At 45.4% G+C, this 22,281-nt stretch overlaps 1 protein-coding gene across 1 annotated transcript in view; it reads left to right on the top strand.

Annotated features, from left to right (window-relative positions):
- The window catches only part of LOC115124007 (ZZ-type zinc finger-containing protein 3-like), a 58,929-nt gene extending 44,285 nt beyond the window's left edge, over positions 1-14,644 (top strand). Inside the window, exons 10-12 of the mRNA XM_065006000.1 lie at positions 5,522-5,656; positions 9,085-9,185; positions 12,179-14,644. Of these exons, the coding sequence (XP_064862072.1) occupies positions 5,522-5,656; positions 9,085-9,185; positions 12,179-12,323 (381 nt within the window). The 3' untranslated portion in view covers positions 12,324-14,644. The remainder of the gene's footprint in view (positions 1-5,521; positions 5,657-9,084; positions 9,186-12,178) is intronic.
- Positions 14,645-22,281: the final 7,637 nt, after the last annotated feature.

Raw genomic sequence — 22,281 nt, forward strand, 5'->3', positions numbered from 1 at the left:
CCGAGGCCTATGAGCCTGAACCTCCGAGGCCTATGAGCCTGAACCTCCGAGGCCTATGAGCCTGAACCTCCGTGGCCTATGAGCCTGAACCTCCGAGGCCTATGAGCCTGAACCTCCGTGGCCTATGAGCCTGAACCTCCGAGGCCTATGACCCTACGCCGCCGTGGCCTATGACCCTGAACCTCCGAGGCCTATGAGCCTGAACCTCCGTGGCCTATGAGCCTGAACCTCCGAGGCCTGTGACCCTGAACCTCCGAGGCCTATGACCCTAAACCTCCGAGGCCTATGAGCCTGAACCTCCGAGGCCTATGACCCTGAACCTCCGAGGCCTGTGACCCTGAACCTCCGAGGCCTGTGACCCTGAACCTCCGAGGCCTATGACCCTACGCCGCCGTGGCCTATGACCCTACGCCGCCGTGGCCTATGACCCTACGCCGCCGAGGCCTATGACCCTACGCCGCCGAGGCCTATGACCCTACGCCGCCGAGGCCTGTGACCCTACGCCGCCGAGGCCTGTGACCCTACGCCGCCGAGGCCTGTGACCCTACGCCGCCGAGGCCTGTGACCCTACGCCGCCGAGGCCTAAGGAGCAAGGAGACACTGTCTGTTGATAAATTGGAAGTATTCATTTCAATCCTGTATGTCCGTGGAGCATTCGGTGAAAGAGCGTGTGTATGGCGAGCTTCTGGTCAGACATGTAGGGGACACTCTGTTTTAACATGTAGGGGACACTCTGTTTTGACATGTAGGGGGACACACTGTTTTGACATGTAGGGGACACTCTGTTTTGACATGTAGGGGACACTCTGTTTTGACATGTAGGGGACACTCTGTTTGACATGTGGGGGACACTCCGTTTTGACATGTGGGGGACACTCTGTTTTGACATGTAGGGGACACTCTGTTTTGACATGTAGGGGACACTGTTTTGACATGTAGGGGACACTCTGTTTTGACATGTAGGGGACACTCTGTTTTGACATGTAGGGGACATGTAGGGGACACTCTGTTTTGACATGTAGGGGACACTCTGTTTTGACATGTAGGGGACACTCTGTTTTTTTGTAGGGGACACTCTGTTTTGACATGTAGGGGACACTCTGTTTTGACATGTAGGGGACACTCTGTTTTGACATGTGGGGGACACTCTGTTTTGACATGTAGTGGACACTCTGTTTTGACATGTGGGGGACACTCTGTTTTGACATGTAGGGGACACTCTGTTTTGACATGTAGGGGACACCTTTCTCCTTCTGTTACCTCTGTTTTGATGATAAAGAAGCGAGAACGCACTGCCTGGAAACAGACACATTCTCCATGGTATCTGATGTATAAATACTTGACTATTTCTTACATTTAATTATAATCCCATTATTTATTTTGTGCTGATTTTCACTATTTATCAAGCACACTTGGCGCCTAATAATGATGTTTAGGCTACTGATGTTTTTCATCAGTTTCACCGCATCTTGCTGACCGTGCATCTTGGGTAATTATTTAAATGTTGTCGTTATAAAAAGAAGCAGGTTACCCGCGTTCCAACTCGTACGCTTTCTGTTTCATCGTTGTAAACAAAGACACTCCACCAATAACGTGTATCGAACACTGTTTCATCGTTTTTTTACATATAGCCGACAGTAACATAAAGTCGTAAATGCTATTGAAAAAGACAGACAATGCGTAGTCTAATACTACCTAAGACCTTCATAAACACAACCAAATTATTATTTTTGCGAATGTGCTTATGTCACATGTATTTATTAGACTGTTAGAATTTTAAATTGATTTCACCTTTATTTAAGACCAGTTGAGAATGGTTAAGGGCGCTGTACTGCAGCGCCAGCTGTGCCATCAGAGACTCTGGGTTCGTGCCCAGGCTCTGTCGTAACCGGTCACGACCGGGAGGTCCGTGGGGCGACGCACAATTGGCCTAGCGTCGTTCGGGTTAGGGAAAGCTTGGCCGGTAGGGATATTCTTGTCTCATCGCGCACCAGCGACTCCTGTGGCGGGTCGGGCGCAGAGCGCGCTAACCAAGGTTGCCAGGTGCACGGTGTTTCCTCCAACACATTGGTGCGGCTGGCTTCCGGGTTGGGATGCGCGCTGTGTTAAGAAGCAGTGTGGCTTGGTTGGGTTGTGTATCGGAGGACGCATGACTTTCAACCTTCGTCTCTCCCGAGCCCGTACGGGAGTTGTAGCGATGAGACAAGATAGTAGCTAACTAAAACAATTGGATACCACGAAATCTGGGAGAAAAAGGGGTAAAAATTTAAATAAATAAAAAACAACAACACAGAGTTACACGTAAACAAACGTACAGTCACTAACACAATAGAAAATAAAAATATATATAGTGTGAAATGAGGTAAGATTAGGGAGGTAAAGGCAATAAATAGGCCATGGAGAAGATTAGGGAGGTAAGGCAATAAATAGGCCATGGAGAAGATTAGGGAGGTAAAGGCAATAAATAGGCCATGGAGAAGATTAGGGAGGTAAAGGCAATAAATAGGCCATGGAGAAGATTAGGGAGGTAAAGGCAATAAATAGGCCATGGAGAAGATTAGGGAGGTAAAGGCAATAAATAGGCCATGGAGAAGATTAGGGAGGTAAAGGCAATAAATAGGCCATGGAGAAGATTAGGGAGGTAAAGGCAATAAATAGGCCATGGAGAAGATTAGGGAGGTAAAGGCAATAAATAGGCCATGGAGAAGATTAGGGAGGTAAAGGCAATAAATAGGCCATGGAGAAGATTAGGGAGGTAAAGGCAATAAATAGGCCATGGAGAAGATTAGGGAGGTAAAGGCAATAAATAGGCCATGGAGAAGATTAGGAGGTAAAGGCAATAAATAGGCCATGGAGAAGATTAGGGAGGTAAAGGCAATAAATAGGCCATGGAGAAGATTAGGGAGGTAAAGGCAATAAATAGGCCATGGAGAAGATTAGGGAGGTAAAGGCAATAAATAGGCCATGGAGAAGATTAGGGAGGTAAGGCAATAAATAGGCCATGGAGAAGATTAGGGAGGTAAAGGCAATAAATAGGCCATGGAGAAGATTAGGGAGGTAAAGGCAATAAATAGGCCATGGAGAAGATTAGGGAGGTAAAGGCAATAAATAGGCCATGGAGAAGATTAGGGAGGTAAAGGCAATAAATAGGCCATGGAGAAGATTAGGGAGGTAAAGGCAATAAATAGGCCATGGAGAAGATTAGGGAGGTAAAGGCAATAAATAGGCCATGGAGAAGATTAGGGAGGTAAAGGCAATAAATAGGCCATGGAGAAGATTAGGGAGGTAAAGGCAATAAATAGGCCATGGAGAAGATTAGGGAGGTAAAGGCAATAAATAGGCCATGGAGAAGATTAGGGAGGTAAGGCAATAAATAGGCCATGGAGAAGATTAGGGAGGTAAAGGCAATAAATAGGCCATGGAGAAGATTAGGGAGGTAAAGGCAATAAATAGGCCATGGAGAAGATTAGGGAGGTAAAGGCAATAAATAGGCCATGGAGAAGATTAGGGAGGTAAAGGCAATAAATAGGCCATGGAGAAGATTAGGGAGGTAAAGGCAATAAATAGACCATGGAGAAGATTAGGGAGGTAAAGGCAATAAATAGGCCATGGAGAAGATTAGGGAGGTAAAGGCAATAAATAGGCCATGGAGAAGATTAGGGAGGTAAAGGCAATAAATAGGCCATGGAGAAGATTAGGGAGGTAAAGGCAATAAATAGGCCATGGAGAAGATTAGGGAGGTAAAGGCAATAAATAGGCCATGGAGAAGATTAGGGAGGTAAAGGCAATAAATAGGCCATGGAGAAGATTAGGGAGGTAAAGGCAATAAATAGGCCATGGAGAAGATTAGGGAGGTAAGGCAATAAATAGGCCATGGAGAAGATTAGGGAGGTAAAGGCAATAAATAGGCCATGGAGAAGATTAGGGAGGTAAGGCAATAAATAGGCCATGGAGAAGATTAGGGAGGTAAAGGCAATAAATAGGCCATGGAGAAGATTAGGGAGGTAAGGCAATAAATAGGCCATGGAGAAGATTAGGGAGGTAAAGGCAATAAATAGGCCATGGAGAAGATTAGGGAGGTAAAGGCAATAAATAGGCCATGGAGAAGATTAGGGAGGTAAAGGCAATAAATAGGCCATGGAGAAGATTAGGGAGGTAAGGCAATAAATAGGCCATGGAGAAGATTAGGGAGGTAAAGGCAATAAATAGGCCATGGAGAAGATTAGGGAGGTAAAGGCAATAAATAGGCCATGGAGAAGATTAGGGAGGTAAAGGCAATAAATAGGCCATGGAGAAGATTAGGGAGGTAAAGGCAATAAATAGGCCATGGAGAAGATTAGGGAGGTAAAGGCAATAAATAGGCCATGGAGAAGATTAGGGAGGTAAAGGCAATAAATAGGCCATGGAGAAGATTAGGGAGGTAAAGGCAATAAATAGGCCATGGAGAAGATTAGGGAGGTAAAGGCAATAAATAGGCCATGGAGAAGATTAGGGAGGTAAAGGCAATAAATAGGCCATGGAGAAGATTAGGGAGGTAAAGGCAATAAATAGGCCATGGAGAAGATTAGGGAGGTAAAGGCAATAAATAGGCCATGGAGAAGATTAGGGAGGTAAAGGCAATAAATAGGCCATGGAGAAGATTAGGGAGGTAAGGCAATAAATAGGCCATGGAGAAGATTAGGGAGGTAAGGCAATAAATAGGCCATGGAGAAGATTAGGGAGGTAAGGCAATAAATAGGCCATGGAGAAGATTAGGGAGGTAAAGGCAATAAATAGGCCATGGAGAAGATTAGGGAGGTAAAGGCAATAAATAGGCCATGGAGAAGATTAGGGAGGTAAAGGCAATAAATAGGCCATGGAGAAGATTAGGGAGGTAAGGCAATAAATAGGCCAATAGTGGCGAAGTAATTACAATTTAGCATTAACACTGGAGTGATAGATGTGCAGATGATGAATGTGCAAGTAGAGATACTGGGGTGTAAAGGAGCAAGATAAATGAATAAATACAGTATGGGGATGAGGTAGTTGGATGGGCTATTTACAGATGGGCTGTGTACAGGTGCAGTGACCTGTGAGCTGCTCTGACAGCTGGTGCTTAAAGCTAATGAGGGAGATGTGAGTCTCCAGCTTCAGTGATTTTTGCAATTCGTTCCAGTCGTTGGCAGCAGAGAACTGGAAGGAAAGGCGGCCAAAGGAGGAGTTGGCTTTGGGGATGACCAGTGAAATATACCTGCTGGAGCGCGTGCTACAGGTGGGTGTTGCTATGGTGACCAGTGAGCTGAGATCAGGCGGAGCTTTACCTTGCAGAGAATGTTGCAGTCAGAATGACGGCTGGTTAGCTTGAAGGGGGGGGGGGGGGGGGGTCTGACGAGGCCGTGCCTTTCTAGTGGTAAAGGAATGTCACTACAAGGAGTCAGACTTTATCGGTTACAGGGTCTGCATGCTCCTTAGAAACCTCACTGTAAATGTTAGTCTGTGATACTTTGTGTGTGTATCTGCGTGTGTGTGTGTGTATGTCCAGGATGAGGAGGGTGTACCTGTGGAGTTGAGACACCTGCCGGAGTACAAGGAGCTTCTGGAGCTGAAGAGAATGAAGAAACACAAACTGCAGGAGATCCAGGCTGAGAGTAGCATGGCCCTGCACCATGGATACAAGGTACACACATACACGCATCACCGTGGATACGAGGTACACGCATCACCGTGGATACGAGGTACACGCATCACCGTGGATACGAGGTACACACATCACCGTGGATACGAGGTACACACATCACCGTGGATACGAGGTACACACATCACCGTGGATACGAGGTACACACATCACCGTGGATACTAGGTACACCCATCACCTAGTATTGGCATTGGCATTGCACCATGGATACTAGGTACACCCATCACCGTGGATACTAGGTACACCCATCACCTAGTATTGGCATATCACCATGGATACAATGTAGTGGTTAATCAGCTTTCATACGGGCTTCAAGCTATATCTACTGATTATCTAGCCACGTGTCTCTGCTGTCCGCTGGAATGTACAGGTACCTGCCAGAGTAAATGAGGGTTCTGTTATGATGCGAGGTGCGTTTTTCTGCCGTGGTTCAGGTCCACTCAACCCCTTAGAGGGCAAGGTAAACGCCATACAGTGATCACCTTCGACCTTATGGTGAAGCAGTTCTCTCCAGATGGGAGTGGTCTATTCTAGGATGACCACGCCCCCCCCATCCACAGGGCACCAGTGGTCACTGACTCAAAGAACTCAATCCAATTGAACACTTGAGACGGCGTTTTCCACCGCCATCAACAAAACACCAAATGATGGAATTTCTCCACGGCAGAACGGTGTCACATCCCTCCAATAGAGTTCCAGACACCTGTAGAATCTATAACGAGGTGTATTGAATCTGTTCTGGTGGCCCAACACCCTATCAAGACACCTGTAGAATCTATACCGAGGTGTATTGAATCTGTTCTGGTGGCCCAACACCCTATCAAGACACCTGTAGAATCTACCGAGGTGTATTGAATCTGTTCTGGTGGTGACCCAACGCCCTAGTGTAACTCTGTCTGTGTCCTTAGCTAGCTAACTCTCTCTCCTTAGTGTAATGTGTGCTAGCTAACTCTTCCTCCTTAGTGTAATGTGTGCTAGCTAACTCTCTCTCCTTAGTGTAATGTGTGCTAGCCAACTCTCTCCTTAGTGTAATGTGTGCTAGCTAGCTAACGCTCTCTCCTTAGTGTAATGTGTGCTAGCTACCTCTCTCCTTAGTGTAATGTGTGCTAGCTAACTCTCTCTCCTTAGTATAATGTGTGCTAGCTAGCTAACTCTCACTCCTTAGTGTAATGTGTGGTAGCTAACTCTCTCTCCTTAGTGTAATGTGTGCAAGCTAACTCTCTCTCCTTAGTATAATGTGTGCTAGCTAGCTAACTCTCTCTCCTTAGTGTAATGTGTGCTAACTCTCTCTCCTTAGTGTAATGTGTGCTAGCTAACTCTCTCTCCTTAGTATAATGTGTGCTAGCTAGCTAACTCTCACTCCTTAGTGTAATGTGTGGTAGCTAACTCTCTCTCCTTAGTGTAATGTGTGCAAGCTAACTCTCTCTCCTTAGTGTAATGTGTGCTAGCTAACTCTCTCTCTCTTTAGTGTAATGTGTGCTAGCTAACTCTCTCTCCTTAGTGTAATGTGTGCTAGCTAACTCTCTCTCCTTAGTATAATGTGTGCTAGCTAACTCTCTCTCCTTAGTGTAATGTGTGCTAGCTAGCTAACTCTCTCTCCTTGGTGTAATGTGTGGTAGCGAACCCTCTCTCCTTAGTGTAATGTGTGCTAGCTAACTCTCTCTCCTTAGTATAATGTGTGCTAGCTAACTCTTTCTCCTTAGTGTAATGTGTGCTAGCTACCTCTCTCCTTAGTATAATGTGTGCTAGCTAACTCTCTCTCCTTAGTGTAATGTGTGCTAGCTAACTCTCTCTCCTTAGTATAATGTGTGCTACCTAACTCTCTCTCCTTAGTGTAATGTGTGCTAGCTAGCTAACTCTCTCTCCTTAGTGTAATGTGTCTTAGCGAACCCTCTCTCCTTAGTATAATGTGTGCTAGCTAGCTAACTTTCTCTCCTTAGTGTAATGTGTGGTAGCGAACCCTCTCTCCTTAGTGTAATGTGTGCTAGCTAACTCTCTCTCCTTAGTATAATGTGTGCTAGCTAACTCTTTCTCCTTAGTGTAATGTGTGCTAGCTACCTCTCTCCTTAGTATAATGTGTGGTAGCTAACTCTCTCTCCTTAGTGTAATGTGTGCAAGCTAACTCTCTCTCCTTAGTGTAATGTGTGCTAGCTAACTCTCTCTCCTTAGTGTAATGTGTGCTAGCTAACTCTCTCTCCTTAGTATAATGTGTGCTAGCTAACTCTCTCTCCTTAGTGTAATGTGTGCTAGCTAGCTAACTCTCTCTCCTTAGTGTAATGTGTGGTAGCGAACCCTCTCTCCTTAGTATAATGTGTGCTAGCTAACTCTCTCTCCTTAGTGTAATGTGTGCTAGCTAGCTAACTCTTTCTCCTTAGTGTAATGTGTGGTAGCGAACCCTCTCTCCTTAGTATAATGTGTGCTAGCTAGCTAACTCTCTCTCCTTAGTGTAATGTGTGGTAGCGAACCCTCTCTCCTTAGTGTAATGTGTGCTAGCTAACTCTCTCCTTAGTATAATGTGTGCTAGCTAACTCTTTCTCCTTAGTGTAATGTGTGCTAGCTACCTCTCTCCTTAGTATAATGTGTGCTAGCTAACTCTCTCTCCTTAGTATAATGTGTGCTAGCTAACTCTTTCTCCTTAGTGTAATGTGTGCAAGCTAACTCTCTCTCCTTAGTGTAATGTGTGCTAGCTAACCCTCTCTCCTTAGTGTAATGTGTGCTAGCTAACCCTCTCTCCTTAGTATAATGTGTGCTAGCTAACTCTTTCTCCTTAGTGTAATGTGTGCTAGCTAACTCTCTCTCCTTAGTGTAATGTGTGCTAGCTAACCCTCTCTCCTTAGTATAATGTGTGCTAGCTAACTCTCTCTCCTTAGTATAATGTGTGCTAGCTAACTCTCTCTCCTTAGTATAATGTGTGCTAGCTAACTCTCTCTCCTTAGTATAATGTGTGCTAGCTAACTCTCTCTCCTTAGTGTAATGTGGTTTGACGTAAGTATTTTTAAAAATCATCTGAGACTACTAGCTCATGTTTCTCTCTGCAGTGTGACGTTGTTTCAGCCAATCAGCATCCAGGACCCATTCTTCCCGGTTTATAATGGCATGTTAACCATGCGCTCCTGTGTCTCTCTCTGCAGTGTGACGTTGTTTCAGCCAATCAGCATCCAGGACCCATTCTTCCCGGTTTATAATGGCATGTTAACCATGCGCTCCTGTGTCTCTCTCTGCAGTGTGACGTTGTTTCAGCCAATCAGCATCCAGGACCCATTCTTCCCGGTTTATAATGGCATGTTAACCATGCGCTCCTGTGTCTCTCTCTGCAGTGTGACGTTGTTTCAGCCAATCAGCATCCAGGACCCATTCTTCCCGGTTTATAATGGCATGTTAACCATGCGCTCCTGTGTCTCTCTCTGCAGTGTGACGTGTGTGGTGTGGAGCCCATCCAGGGCATGCGGTGGCATTGTCAGGACTGTCCCTCAGACAACGCTGTGGACTTCTGTTCCAACTGCTCCGACTGGTGAGTCCTGCCTGGCTGGGGGCTCTGTTCAGTAGGCTAATGATTTTAAATGGAGTTAAACAAGGAGGGTTAACTCCCATTATATACCCTGCCTGCATCTTAATAGTTTTGTTCCTGGTGCAGTAGACAACTTTCATTGATGCGTGTGTCAATGTATTGGCTCGGGCTCTGTTCAGTATGCTTGAAACGTGTTAAAACTATTTTGAAAACACATGTCAAATACATTGTGTGGGACATAACAATAACACCAGTAAAAAATAAAAAAAAATGCCGCTAAGATGCAGGAAAATATTATTTTCACATTTTTTGAGTTAGTTCATTGATGCATCAAGTTGCCATGATTGCCATGCCTGAACCCGGTTTCCACCTCCAGCCTGTGCAAAGACAGGAAGTAAGTCCCCTCGTAGCTTCCTACGCCGGCATAGCAGCCTTGTTGCGTAATGCTGTTGATCTCTGTGGTAACTGTTTCATCGTTGTGTATTAACCCATAATTCCTCTGTTTTTACCCCCACCACGGTACAAGAAATGTGTTGACGTTTTGTCTTCTATACTACTTAACAGTCGCAGCCAAATATATTGGCACCCCCTTTGCACTTTTCAGCCAAATATATTGGCACCCCCTTTGCACTTTTCAGCCAAATATATTGGCACCCCCTTTGCACTTTTCAGCCAAATATATTGGCACCCCCTTTGCACTTCTCAGCCAAATATATTGGCACCCCCTTTGCACTTTTCAGCCAAATATATTGGCACCCCCTTTGCACTTTTCAGCCAAATATATTGGCACCCCCTTTGCACTGTTCAGCCAAATATATTGGCCACCCCCTTTGCACTGTTCAGCCAAATATATTGGCACCCCCTTTGCACTTTTCTTAAATAGTTCTCTATTCATTTCAGAACAGTCCAGTATTTCTTTTTGAACCATTCCTGGGTGCTTCTAAACTCCTGGGTCCTCTCACTGTCAACTGTGTTTATTTTCAGCAAACTTAACATGTGTAAATATTTGTATGAACATAAGATTCAACAACTGAGACATAAACTGAACAAGTTCCACAGACATGTGACTAACAGAAATGGAATAATGTGTCCCTGAACAAAGGGGGGGTCAAAATCAAAAGTAACAGTCAGTATCTGGTGTGGCCACCAGCTGCATTAAGTACTGCAGTGCATCTCCTCCTCATGGACTGCACCAGATTTGCCAGTATTTGCTGTGAGATGTTACCCCACTCTTCCACCAAGGCACCTGCAAGTTCCCGGACATTTCTGGGGGGAATGGCCCTAGCCCTCACCCTCCGATCCAACAGGTCCCAGACGTGCTCAATGGGATTGAGATCATGGCTCTTCGCTGGCCATGGCAGAACACTGACATTCCTGTCTTGCAAGAAATCACGCACAGAACGAGCAGTATGGCTGGTGGCATTGTCATGCTGGAGGTTCATGTCAGGATGAGCCTGCAGGAAGGGCACGACATGAGGGAGGAGGATGTCTTCCCTGTAACGCACAGTGTTGAGATTGCCTGCAATGACAACAAGCTCAGTCTGATGATGTTGTGACACACCGCCCCAGACCATGATGGACCCTCCACCTCCAAATCGATTCCTCTCCAGAGTACAGGCCTCGGTGTAACGCTCATTCCTTCGACGACAAACGCGAATTCGACCGTCACCCCTGGTGGGACAAAACCACGACTCGTCAGTGAAGAGCACATTTTGACAGTCCTGTCTGGTCCAGCGATGGTGGGTTTGTGCCCATAGGTGACGTTGTTGCCGGTGATGTCTGGTGAGGACCTACAAGCCCTCAGTCCAGCCTCTCTCAGCCTATTGCGGACAGTCTGAGCACTGATGGAGGGATTGTGCGTTCCTGGTGTAACTCGGGCAGTTGTTGTTGCCATCCTGTACCTGTCCCGCAGGTGTGATGTTCGGATGTACCGATCCTGTGCAGGTGTTGTTACACGTGGTCTGCCACTGCGAGAACGATCAGCTGTCCGTCCTGTCTCCCTGTAGCGCTGTCTTAGGCGTCTCACAGTACGATCATTGCAGTTTATTGCCCTGGCCACATCTGCAGTCCTCATGCCTCCTTGCAGCATGCCTAAGGCACGTTCACGCAGATGAGCAGGGACCCTGGGCGTCTTTCTTTTGGTGTTTTTCAGAGTGAGTAGAAAGGCCTCTTTAGTGTCCTAAGTTTTCATAACTGTGACCTTAATTGCCTACCGTCTGTAAGCTGTTAGTGTCTTAATGACCGTTCCACAGGTGCATGTTCATTAATTGTTTATGGTTCATTGAACAGGCATGGGAAACAGTGTTTAAACCCTTTACAATGAAAATCTGTTAAGTTATTTGGATTTTTACGAATTATCTTTGAAAGACAGGGTCCTGAAAAAGGGACGTTTATGTGTTTGAGGGTGTCCTCCTACTGGAAGACCCACAACCTTCAACAGAGACACAGTTTTGGACACTTGGTTGAACAGAGAATGATTAAGAAGAGTCCCTGGACTGTTCTGGTGTGGCCAGCGAAGAATCCTGATCTGAATCACATTCATAACTTATGACAAGATCTGACAACAGCAGTTGGTGGAGGGCACCCCTCAAATGTTGGAATAATTAGTTTTTGTTTAATGCTGAAGAGTGGGACAAATGTCCAAAAGAAAAGTGCTCATTGCTACAATAATAATTTGTCTGCAGTTCCCTTGATCAAGTACTCTCTATGTACTCTCTATGTACTCTCTATGTACTCTCTACCGCTCTGCGGTGCCACTACATTTGTCCGTGCCATTTGTCTTTTAAGTTTACAATTTTAATTTAGTAAAATAGAGTTTACAAAAAGAAAAATGTGTAAAAACCGATATCAAGGTGACCAACTTCCTATTGAAGAAATTGGGAATTATTTAAGAGAAGTACAAGGGTGTCAATATATTTGGCCACAACTGTATCGGTGTGTGTAGAATCCCTTTTCCCAATCGATTACCCTGTGTACCCCCTGTGTACCCCCTCCAGCCTGTACAAGACAGAGAGCCACCTGCCCAGCCACCATCTGGAGCCTGTCCATCACCATGAGACCTTCCTAGACAGGGACTACTGTCTGACTCAGACCCCTGGATATAACTACCTGGATCCCAACTACTACCCTGCTAACAGATAACAGCATGGGCCCTAATCTCAGCCCTGGGCCACAGCTACAGACTCAGAGCCTCCTGGTCCAGCATCTGGGGCCACAGCTACAGACTCCGAGCCTCCTGGTCCAGCATCTGGGGCCACAGCTACAGACTCCTAGCCTCCTGATCCAGCATCTGGGCCACAGCTACAGACTCCTAGCCTCCTGATCCAGCATCTGGGCCACAGCTACAGACTCCTAGCCTCCTGGGCCACAGCTACAGACCCCTAGCCTCCTGGGCCAGCACCTGGGCCACACCTCACCCCACTAGCCCAGCAGGATGGCAGGCATTGGGTCTCTGACGGCAGGCTGTGGTGGTGTGGGGGGGGTTTACTGTAACGACCAAACAAAGGAACATAATGGAAATATAAAAAACACTATTTAAAATTAAAATTTTAAAAAACTGAAAAAGGCACACCGACATTCCCGAGTGCCGAGACAGAAGAGGGTCCTCCCTCCTCTCCTCTCTTCTTCTCTTCTCCTCTCCTCCTCCTCTTCTTCTCCTCTCTCCTCCTTCTCTTCTTCTTCTCCACCTCCCTCCTCTTCTCCTCCCTCTTCTCCTGCTCTCCTCCCTCCTCTTCTCCTCCCTCCTCCTACTCCTCTCCTCCACCTGGTTTAGTGGGCCTACTACTATTCAGGGTTGTGTTCACCTAACAGAAGATAACAGACAAACGGGCAGGGACTACCTGACCTTTTTCCTTTTCTATTGCAAAACATTTTTTCTACGTTTTGAACTAATGAATATGACCCTGACACTGGTGTGTGGTGATGGTAGTGTGGTGGTATCAATGTTATGTTGATGAGAGGGAATATGTTCCTAGATGGGTAGATATCTGTGTTTGAGTAGGTGGGGCCTGTTATGGAATATGGGTTGTAGGAGGAGCTTGGTGCCCATGAGAGGCATGTCTTTGATTCCTACCAGGTTTTTAAACCAATCACAGGACAAGATCTGCTGATGTACCCCACATGGCGGGTGTTGAACAGACCCCTGATACACCTCCACCTCATGTCTCCATGGTAGCAGACCCCTGATACACCTCCACCTCACGTCTCCATGGTAACAGACACTGATACACCTCACGTCTCCATGGTAACAGACCCTGATATGGACTTACACCATTTTAATGTAGTTAAATAAATTAAGTTGGAGTCCAACCAGGTCATCAGGAGGAATCAGCCAATCGTGAAGAAGAAAATGTACTACTTCAAAATGGCCCTGCTCACCTATCATGGCACAGATACAAAGATGAGTCATCTATCTATCTCTATGGGGTTCTCCAACCCTGTTCTTGGAGTCCTACTGTCTTGGGTTGGAGTTAAAACCTACAGGAGGGTATCTCTCCAGGAACAGGGTTGGAGTTAAAACATACAGGAGGGTATCTCTCCAGGAACAGGGTTGGAGTTAAAACCTACAGGATGGTCTCTCTCCAGTACCAGGGTTGGAGTTAAAACCTACAGGAGGGTCTCTCTCCAGGAACAGGGTTGGAGTTAAAACCTACAGGATGGTCTCTCTCCAGTACCAGGGTTGGAGTTAAAACCTACAGGAGGGTAGCTCTCCAGGAACAGGGTTGGAGTTAAAACCTACAGGAGGGTATCTCTCCAGGAACAGGGTTGGAGTTAAAACCTACAGGATGGTCTCTCTCCAGTACCAGGGTTGGAGTTAAAACCTACAGGAGGGTCTCTCTCCAGGAACAGGGTTGGAGTTAAAACCTACAGGAGTGTACCTCTCCAGGAACAGGGTTGGAGTTAAAACCTGCAGGAGGGTCTCTCTCCAGGACCAGGGTGGGAGAGGGTATCTCCAGGACCAGGGTTGGAGACCCCAGTTCTAGATCCTCCCATTAAAATATTGTATTTTTATGAACCTATTTAAAAACAACGAGAAGAATCGAGGAGGTGGTGACCTAGGGGTTCTCATTCATTCCTACTTCCTGTACGTCAAAGCTTGATGATGAGTTGGTCATTTGAACCGGCTGTGTTGCGCTAGAACCCAAACCGTACACCCGGGAGGGGAGGAAGTAAGAACGAATGAGAGCCCCTAGGTCTAGAAGGGATACAGCTTTTATCAAAATGTAGTTTTCGAAGCAGGTTGGAAGAATTAGGTTAAATTACTTTGGACTTCAATTTCACAAGCTGTATCCCATCTAGACATGACTGTAGATTTGGGTTGTGCTTGATGAGTAGATGCCATTTTGTATGGATTTTGTTGTCTCGCCCCTGCTTCAATATCTCTGTATAACGGTATGTTTTTAAATCATGTTAAACTGCTAGAGGAGATCAGTGGAAATAAAAATGTGAAAATATAATTTCTACATCCGGAGAATCCTGCAGCATTCTTTGGTTTTGTTATGGGTGCCTCGGTAAATGATAATATGTTAGAAGTAGACAGTCATTTGTGACAAAACAAAGCCATGTTGACTTTATTAATGGATGCTATATATCAGAGAATCTTTATTCCCGAGTTGACAAGTAATTATGATAAGATCATACAAATTAGCCCTGAGTTAAAGATTCACGCGTCAAATATACGAAATACCAAACACTATTATTCCTCAAAACAAACACATTATTCAGTAAAGACAGTTAGCCACCAGGGGGCGCTGTTGTATTGGCTTTGACTGGTGGGCATGTTGGGCCCACATGGAGTTATTTATAAAAGATACATTTTTGTTTTAGCAAAGCATCTTATCTACTACCATCTCTGAGGCATGATTTATGGTGCCATGACATCCACCATATTTGTTCAAGTAGAGTGGATGGAACACAGTGGGGTGGTGTACCTAATAAACTGGCCAGTGAGTGTATACAATCTGTAGAATACTATATACAATAGGATGGTGTACCTAATAAACTGGCCAGTGAGTGTATACAATCTGTAGAATATTATATACAATAGGATGGTGTACCTAATAAATTGGCCAGTGAGTGTATACAATCTGTAGAATATTATATACAATAGGATGGTGTACCTAATAAATTGGCCAGTGAGTGTATACCATCTGTAGAATACTATATACAATAGGATGGTGTACCTAATGAATTGGCCAGTGAGTGTATACAATCTGTAGAATACTATATACAATAGGATGGTGTACCTAATAAATTGGCCAGTGAGTGTATACCATCTGTAGAATACTATATACAATAGGATGGTGTACCTAATAAACTGGCCGGTGAGTGTATACCATCTGTAGAATACTATATACAATAGGATGGTGTACCTAATAAACTGGCCGGTGAGTGTATACCATCTGTAGAATATTCCAAATACTGCACAAATAAATCAAGAGTCCAGGTTTAGCAAAGGAACTGCCTTTATTAAACGTTAAGTATTGACTCAACAAGCGCTGTGACATTGTCTCTTATGACGAGAAGCCTGCAACCAGCTATATAGAATAAAACGCAATAGTCTGTTAATAGTTTTTTGTTATATATATGTATATATATATATTCAGTACGCTTCTAAAGTTTGGACACTAACTACTAATTCAAGGGTTTTCCTTTATTTTTTAAAACTATTTTCTACGTTGTAAAATAATAATGAAGATATCAAAACTATGAAATAACACATATGGAATCATGTAGTAACCAAAAAAGTGTTAAACTAATTTATTTAACCTTTTATTTAAGTAGGCAAGTCAGTTAAGAACTAATTTGTATTTACAATGACGGCCTACACCGGCCAAATCCCCTCCCCTAACCCGAACGATGCTGAGACAATTGTGCGCCGCCCTATGGGATTCCCGATCACGGCCGGGTTGTGATACAGCCCGGGATCGAACCAGGATCTGTAGTGAAGCCTCTATCACTGAGATGCAGTGCCTTAGATTTCTGTGCCAGATTCTTCAAAGTAGCCACCCTTCTCTCCAACAGCTTCACCTGGAATGCTTTTCCAACAGTCTTGAAGGAGTTCCCACATATGCTGAGCACTTGTTGGCTGCTTTTCCTTTGCTCTTTTTTAAATATATTTTTTTTATATCACCTTTATTTAACCAGGTAGGCCAGTTGAGAACACCTTTATTTAACCAGGTAAGCCAGTTGAGAACAAGTTCTCATTTACAACTGTGACCTGGCCAAGATAAAGCATAGCAGTGCGACAAAAACAACCCAGAGTTACACATGGAATAAACAGACGTAAAGTCAATAACACAATAGAATATCTCTGTATACAGTGTGTGCAAATGAAGTAAGGAGGTAAGGCAATAAATAGGCCGTAGTGGCGAAATAAATACAATTTAGCAATTAACACTGGATTGATAGATGAGCAGATGAGGATGTGCAAGTAGAGATACTGGTGTGCAAAGAGCAGAAAAAAAGGAAATATGGGGATGAGGTAGGTAGTTGGTTGGACGGGCTATTTACAGATGGGCTATGTACAGCTGCAGCGATCGGTAAGCTGCTCTGACAGCCGATGCTTGAAATTAGTGAGGGAGATATGTCTCCAACTTCAGTGATTGTTTCATACTTATTTTCCACCATAATTGGCAAATACATTCATTAAAAATCCTACAATGTGATTTTCTGGATTTTTTTTCTCATTTTGTCTGTCATAGTTGAAGTGTACCTATGATGAAAATTACAGGCCTCTCTCATCTTTTTATGTGGGAGAACTTGCACAATTGGTGGCTGACTAAATACTTTTTTGCCCCACTGTACATCATTGATGTATACAGAGAAAAGAGTTGGCCCGAGAATTGAACCCTGTGGCACCCCCATAGAGACTGCCAGAGGTCCGGACAGCAGGCCCTCCGATTTGACACACTGAAATCTGAGAAGAAGTTGGTGAACCAGGCGAGGCAGTCATTAGAGAAACCAAGGCTGTTGAGTCTGCCGATAAGAATATGGTGATTGACAGAGTCCTGGCCTTGGCCAGGTGACAAAGATTTTTGTCTTGGGCAGGTCGATGAATACGGCTGCGCAGTACTGTCCTTTTATCGATGGCAGTTATGATATCATTTAGGACCTTGAGTGTGGCTGAGGTGCACCCGTGACCAACTCTGCGGCCCGACTCATCCCAAACCATCTCAATTGGGCCGTTTTCCTGTTGAAAAACAAATGATAGTCCCACTAAGCACAAACCAGATGGGATGGTGTATCGCTGCAGAATGCTGTGGTAGCCATGCTGGTTAAGTGTGCCTTGAATTTTAAATAAGTCACTGACAGTGTCACCAGCAAAACCATCACACCTCCTCCTCCATGCTTCACGGTGGGAACCACACATGCAGAGATCATACGTTCACCTACTCTGCATCTCACAAAGACACAGCAATTGGAAGCAAAAATCTTACATTTGGATGCATCAGCCCAAAGGACAGATTTCCACCGGTCTAATGTCCATTGCTCATGTTTCTTGGCCCAAGCACGTCTCTTCTTATTGGTGTCCTATAGTAGTGGTTTGCAGCAATTGGACCACAAAAGCCTGAATCACGCATTCTCCTCCGAACAGTTGATGTGGAGATGTGTGTGTTACTGAACTCTGTGAGGTGCAATCTGAGGTAACTCTGGGTCTTCCTTCCTTGTGGCGGTCCTCATGAGAGCCAGTATCATCATAGCGCTTGATGGTTTTTGCAACTGCACCTGAAGAAACTTTCACAGTTCTTGACATTTTCCGTATTGACTGACCTTCATGTCTTAAAGTGATGGACTGTCGTTTCTCTTTGCTTATTTGAGCTGTTCTTGCCATAATATGGATTTAGTATTTTACCAAATTGGGATAGCTTCTGTATACCACCCCTACCTAGTCACAACAAAACTGATTGGCTCAAACACATTAAGGAGGAAAGAAATTCCACATATTAACTGTTAACACACACCTGTTAATTAAAATGCATTCCAGGTGACTACCTCATGAAGCTGGTTGAGAGAATGCCAAAGAATGTCATCAAGGCAAAGTGTGGCAACTTTGAAGAAGCTCAAATATAAAATATATTTTGATTTGTTTAACACTTTTTTGGTTACAACATGATTCCATAATGTGTTATTTCATAGTTTTGATGTCTTCACTATTATTCTACAATGTAGAAAATAGTAAAAATAAATAAAAAAGAACCCTTGAATAACTAGGTGTCTAAACTTTTGACTCGTACTGTATATACGTAAAAGGCAATACGCTTGATGTGTAATCCGTGCATGCTACAATAGAATGCCTACTATACGTGAGAGCATCACACGCACACACACATTGACACGAATCCACGCTCAGTACACACACACACACATTGGCATGCATGCACACACAGTGCGCACACACACAAACACACCTCTGCCCACTAGACATCTGATATTTGCTTTCCAGCTAAGTGGGCAGAGAACTCTCTCTCCGTGCCTCAGGGACAACAAGGCAGAGAACTCTCTCTCTATGCCTCGGGGACAACAAGGCAGAGAACTCTCTCCTTGCCTCAGGGACAACAAGGCAGATAACTCTCTCTCCGTGCCTCAGGGACAACAAGGCAGATAACTCTCTCTCTGTGCCTCAGGGACAACAAGGCAGAGAACTCTCTCTCTTTGCCTCAGGGACAACAAGGCAGAGAACTCTCTCTCTATGCCTCAGGGACAACAAGGCAGAGAACTCTCTCTGTGCCTCAGGGACAACAGGGCAGAGAACTCTCTATGCCTCAGGGACAACAAGGCAGAGAACTCTCTCTGTGCCTCAGGGACAACAAGGCAGAGAACTCTCTCTCTGTGCCTCAGGGACAACAAGGCAGAGATCTCTCTCTCTATGCCTCAGGGACAACAAGGCAGAGAACTCTCCATGCCTCAGGGACAACAAGGCAGAGAATTCTCTCTCTGTGCCTCAGGGACAACAAGGCAGAGATCTCTCTCTCTATGCCTCAGGGACAACAAGGCAGAGAACTCTCCATGCCTCAGGGACAACAAGGCAGAGAACTCTCTCTCTATGCCTCGGGGACAACAAGGCAGAGAACTCTCTCTGTGCCTCAGGGACAAGGCAGAGAACTCTCTCTGTGCCTCAGGGACAAGGCAGAGAACTCTCTCTCCGTGCCTCAGGGACAACAAGGCAGAGAACGCTCTCTCTATGCCTCAGGGACAACAAGGCAGAGAACTCTCTCTCCATGCCTCAGGGACAACAAGGCAGATAATTCTCTATGCCTCAAGGACAACAAGGCAGAGAACTCTCTCTGTGCCTGAGGGACAACAAGGTAGAGAACTCTCTCTGTGCCTCAGGGACAACAAGGCAGAGAACTCTCTCTCCATGTCTCAGGGACAACAAGGCAGATAGCTCTCTCTGTGCCTCAGGGACAACAAGGCAGAGAACTCTCTCTCCATGCCTCAGGGACAACAAGGCAGAGAACTCTCTCTCCATGTCTCAGGGACAACAAGGCAGATAGCTCTCTTTGTGCCTCAGGGACAACAAGGCAGAGAACTCTCTCTCCATGCCTCAGGGACAAGGCAGAGAACTCTCTCTCTCTATGCCCCAGGGACAACAAGGCAGAGAACTCTCTCTGTGCCTCAGGGACAACAAGGCAGAGAACTCTCTCTGTGCCTGAGGGACAACAAGGTAGAGAACTCTCTCTGTGCCTCAGGGACAACAAGGCAGAGAACTCTCTCTGTGCCTCAGGGACAACAAGGCAGAGAACTCTCTCTCCATGTCTCAGGGACAACAAGGCAGATAACTCTCTCTGTGCCTCAGGGACAACAAGGCAGAGAACTCTCTCTCTATGCCTCAGGGACAACAAGGCAGAGAACTCTCTCTCTATGCCTCAGGGACAACAAGGCAGAGACCTCTCTCTCTATGCCCCAGGGACAACAAGGCAGAGAACTCTCTCTCTATGCCTCAGGGACAACAAGGCAGAGAACTCTCTCTGTGCCTCAGGGACAACAAGGCAGAGAACTCTCTCTGTGCCTCAGGGACAACAAGGCAGAGAACTCTCTCTCTATGCCTCAGGGACAACAAGGCAGAGAACTCTCTCTGTGCCTCAGGGACAACAAGGCAGAGAACTCTCTCTGTGCCTCAGGGACAACAAGGCAGAGAACTCTCTCTCCATGCCTCAGGGACAACAAGGCAGAGAACTCTCTCTCTATGCCCCAGGGACAACAAGGCAGAGAACTCTCTCTGTGCCTCAGGGACAACAAGGCAGAGAACTCTCTCTGTGCCTGAGGGACAACAAGGCAGAGAACTCTCTCTGTGCCTCAGGGACAACAAGGCAGATAACTCTCTCTCTATGCCTCAGGGACAACAAGGCAGATAACTCTCTCTGTGCCTCAGGGACAACAAGGCAGAGAACTCTCTCTCTATGCCTCATGGACAACAAGGCAGAGACCTCTCTCTCTATGCCTCAGGGACAACAAGGCAGAGAACTCTCTCTCTATGCCTCAGGGACAACAAGGCAGAGAACTCTCTCTCTATGCCTCAGGGACAACAAGGCAGAGAACTCTCTCTCTATGCCTCAGGGACAACAAGGCAGAGAACTCTCTCTCTATGCCTCAGGGACAATAAGGCAGAGAACTCTCTCTCTATGCCTCATGGACAACAAGGCAGAGAACTCTCTCTCTATGCCTCAGGGACAACAAGGCAGAGACCTCTCTCTCTATGCCTCAGGGACAACAAGGCAGAGAACTCTATCTCTATGCCTCAGGGACAACAAGGCAGAGAACTCTCTCTGTGCCTCAGGGACAACAAGGCAGAGAACTCTCTCTCTATGCCTCAGGGACAACAAGGCAGAGAACTCTCTCTCTATGCCTCAGGGACAACAAGGCAGAGACCTCTCTCTCTATGCCTCAGGGACAACAAGGCAGAGAACTCTATCTCTATGCCTCAGGGACAACAAGGCAGAGAACTCTCTCTCTTTGCCTCAGGGACAACAAGGCAGAGAACTCTCTCTCTATGCCTCAGGGACAACAAGGCAGAGAACTCTCTCTGTGCCTCAGGGACAACAAGGCAGAGAACTCTCTCTCTATGCCTCAGGGACAACAAGGCTGTCTAAGCCTTTGATTTAAAATATTGTATTTGGCCTTTACTGCTATATCCCATAGAAAATCATCGAATAACACATTCAGATGGTTAACAGACCAAGTCAAAAAGAAAGTTTTAAAGTTCAGGAAATATTTTTAGTTTTTTTGGGGGATATATATTTTACCCCTTTTTTGGGGGGTCACTATACCCCTATACTTCTATTCATTTTTCAAAGTGGTACCAGTTATCTTTACATTTACATTTAAGTCATTTAGCAGACGCTCTTATCCAGAGCGAGTCCTCTGACACTTATGGGGGTCATAGAACAAGATGGAGAACACCATCCGATTCACACACACACACACACACACACACACACACACACACACACACACACTGACAGGCACACAGCAGGCAGCGTTACACTGTGTTTTCAACAGAATGGGATAGCCTGGTATGTACTGTACGATATTATACTGAAACTAATGTCACCACTATCATTAGTAAAGTGTTAATTAATGCTAAGTTAAAGCCTCTTTTAGTGTCCAAGCAGTGGTTTAGTGGAGGATAAACACAGTTTACACACCTTATTGACATTTTGTTTTGTATAGTTGCAAGCATAATATGATATAATACTATTTATCACGGAAAAATGCTTTGAAAATATAAGGAGAGTTACTTTATTCAACAATAAAATGCCATCAGTGTTTACGCATCTAGTTATTTATTTTGAACCACTACAGCTACAAATTACAAATACAAGAGTTGTTCCCACTGCAGCATAGATATATGATGTACTTCCAAGACCATGCATTTCAGTGATTTCTATTTCTAAATGTCGGTGTGTGTGAGAGTGTAAAAGTGTGAGAGTCTTGTGGCCGGGTCTTTTCAGAGTAGCAGAGTTGATACAGGCAAGGAGAAGGCTGCATCCCAAATGGCCCCCTATTCCCTATAGAGTGCACTACTATAGACCAGAGCCCTATTCCCTATATAGTGCACTACTTTAGACCAGAGCCCTATTCCCTATATAGTGCACTA

The sequence above is a fragment of the Oncorhynchus nerka genome, linkage group LG20 (assembly GCF_034236695.1).
Source record: "Oncorhynchus nerka isolate Pitt River linkage group LG20, Oner_Uvic_2.0, whole genome shotgun sequence".
Lineage (NCBI taxonomy): Eukaryota > Metazoa > Chordata > Actinopteri > Salmoniformes > Salmonidae > Oncorhynchus > Oncorhynchus nerka.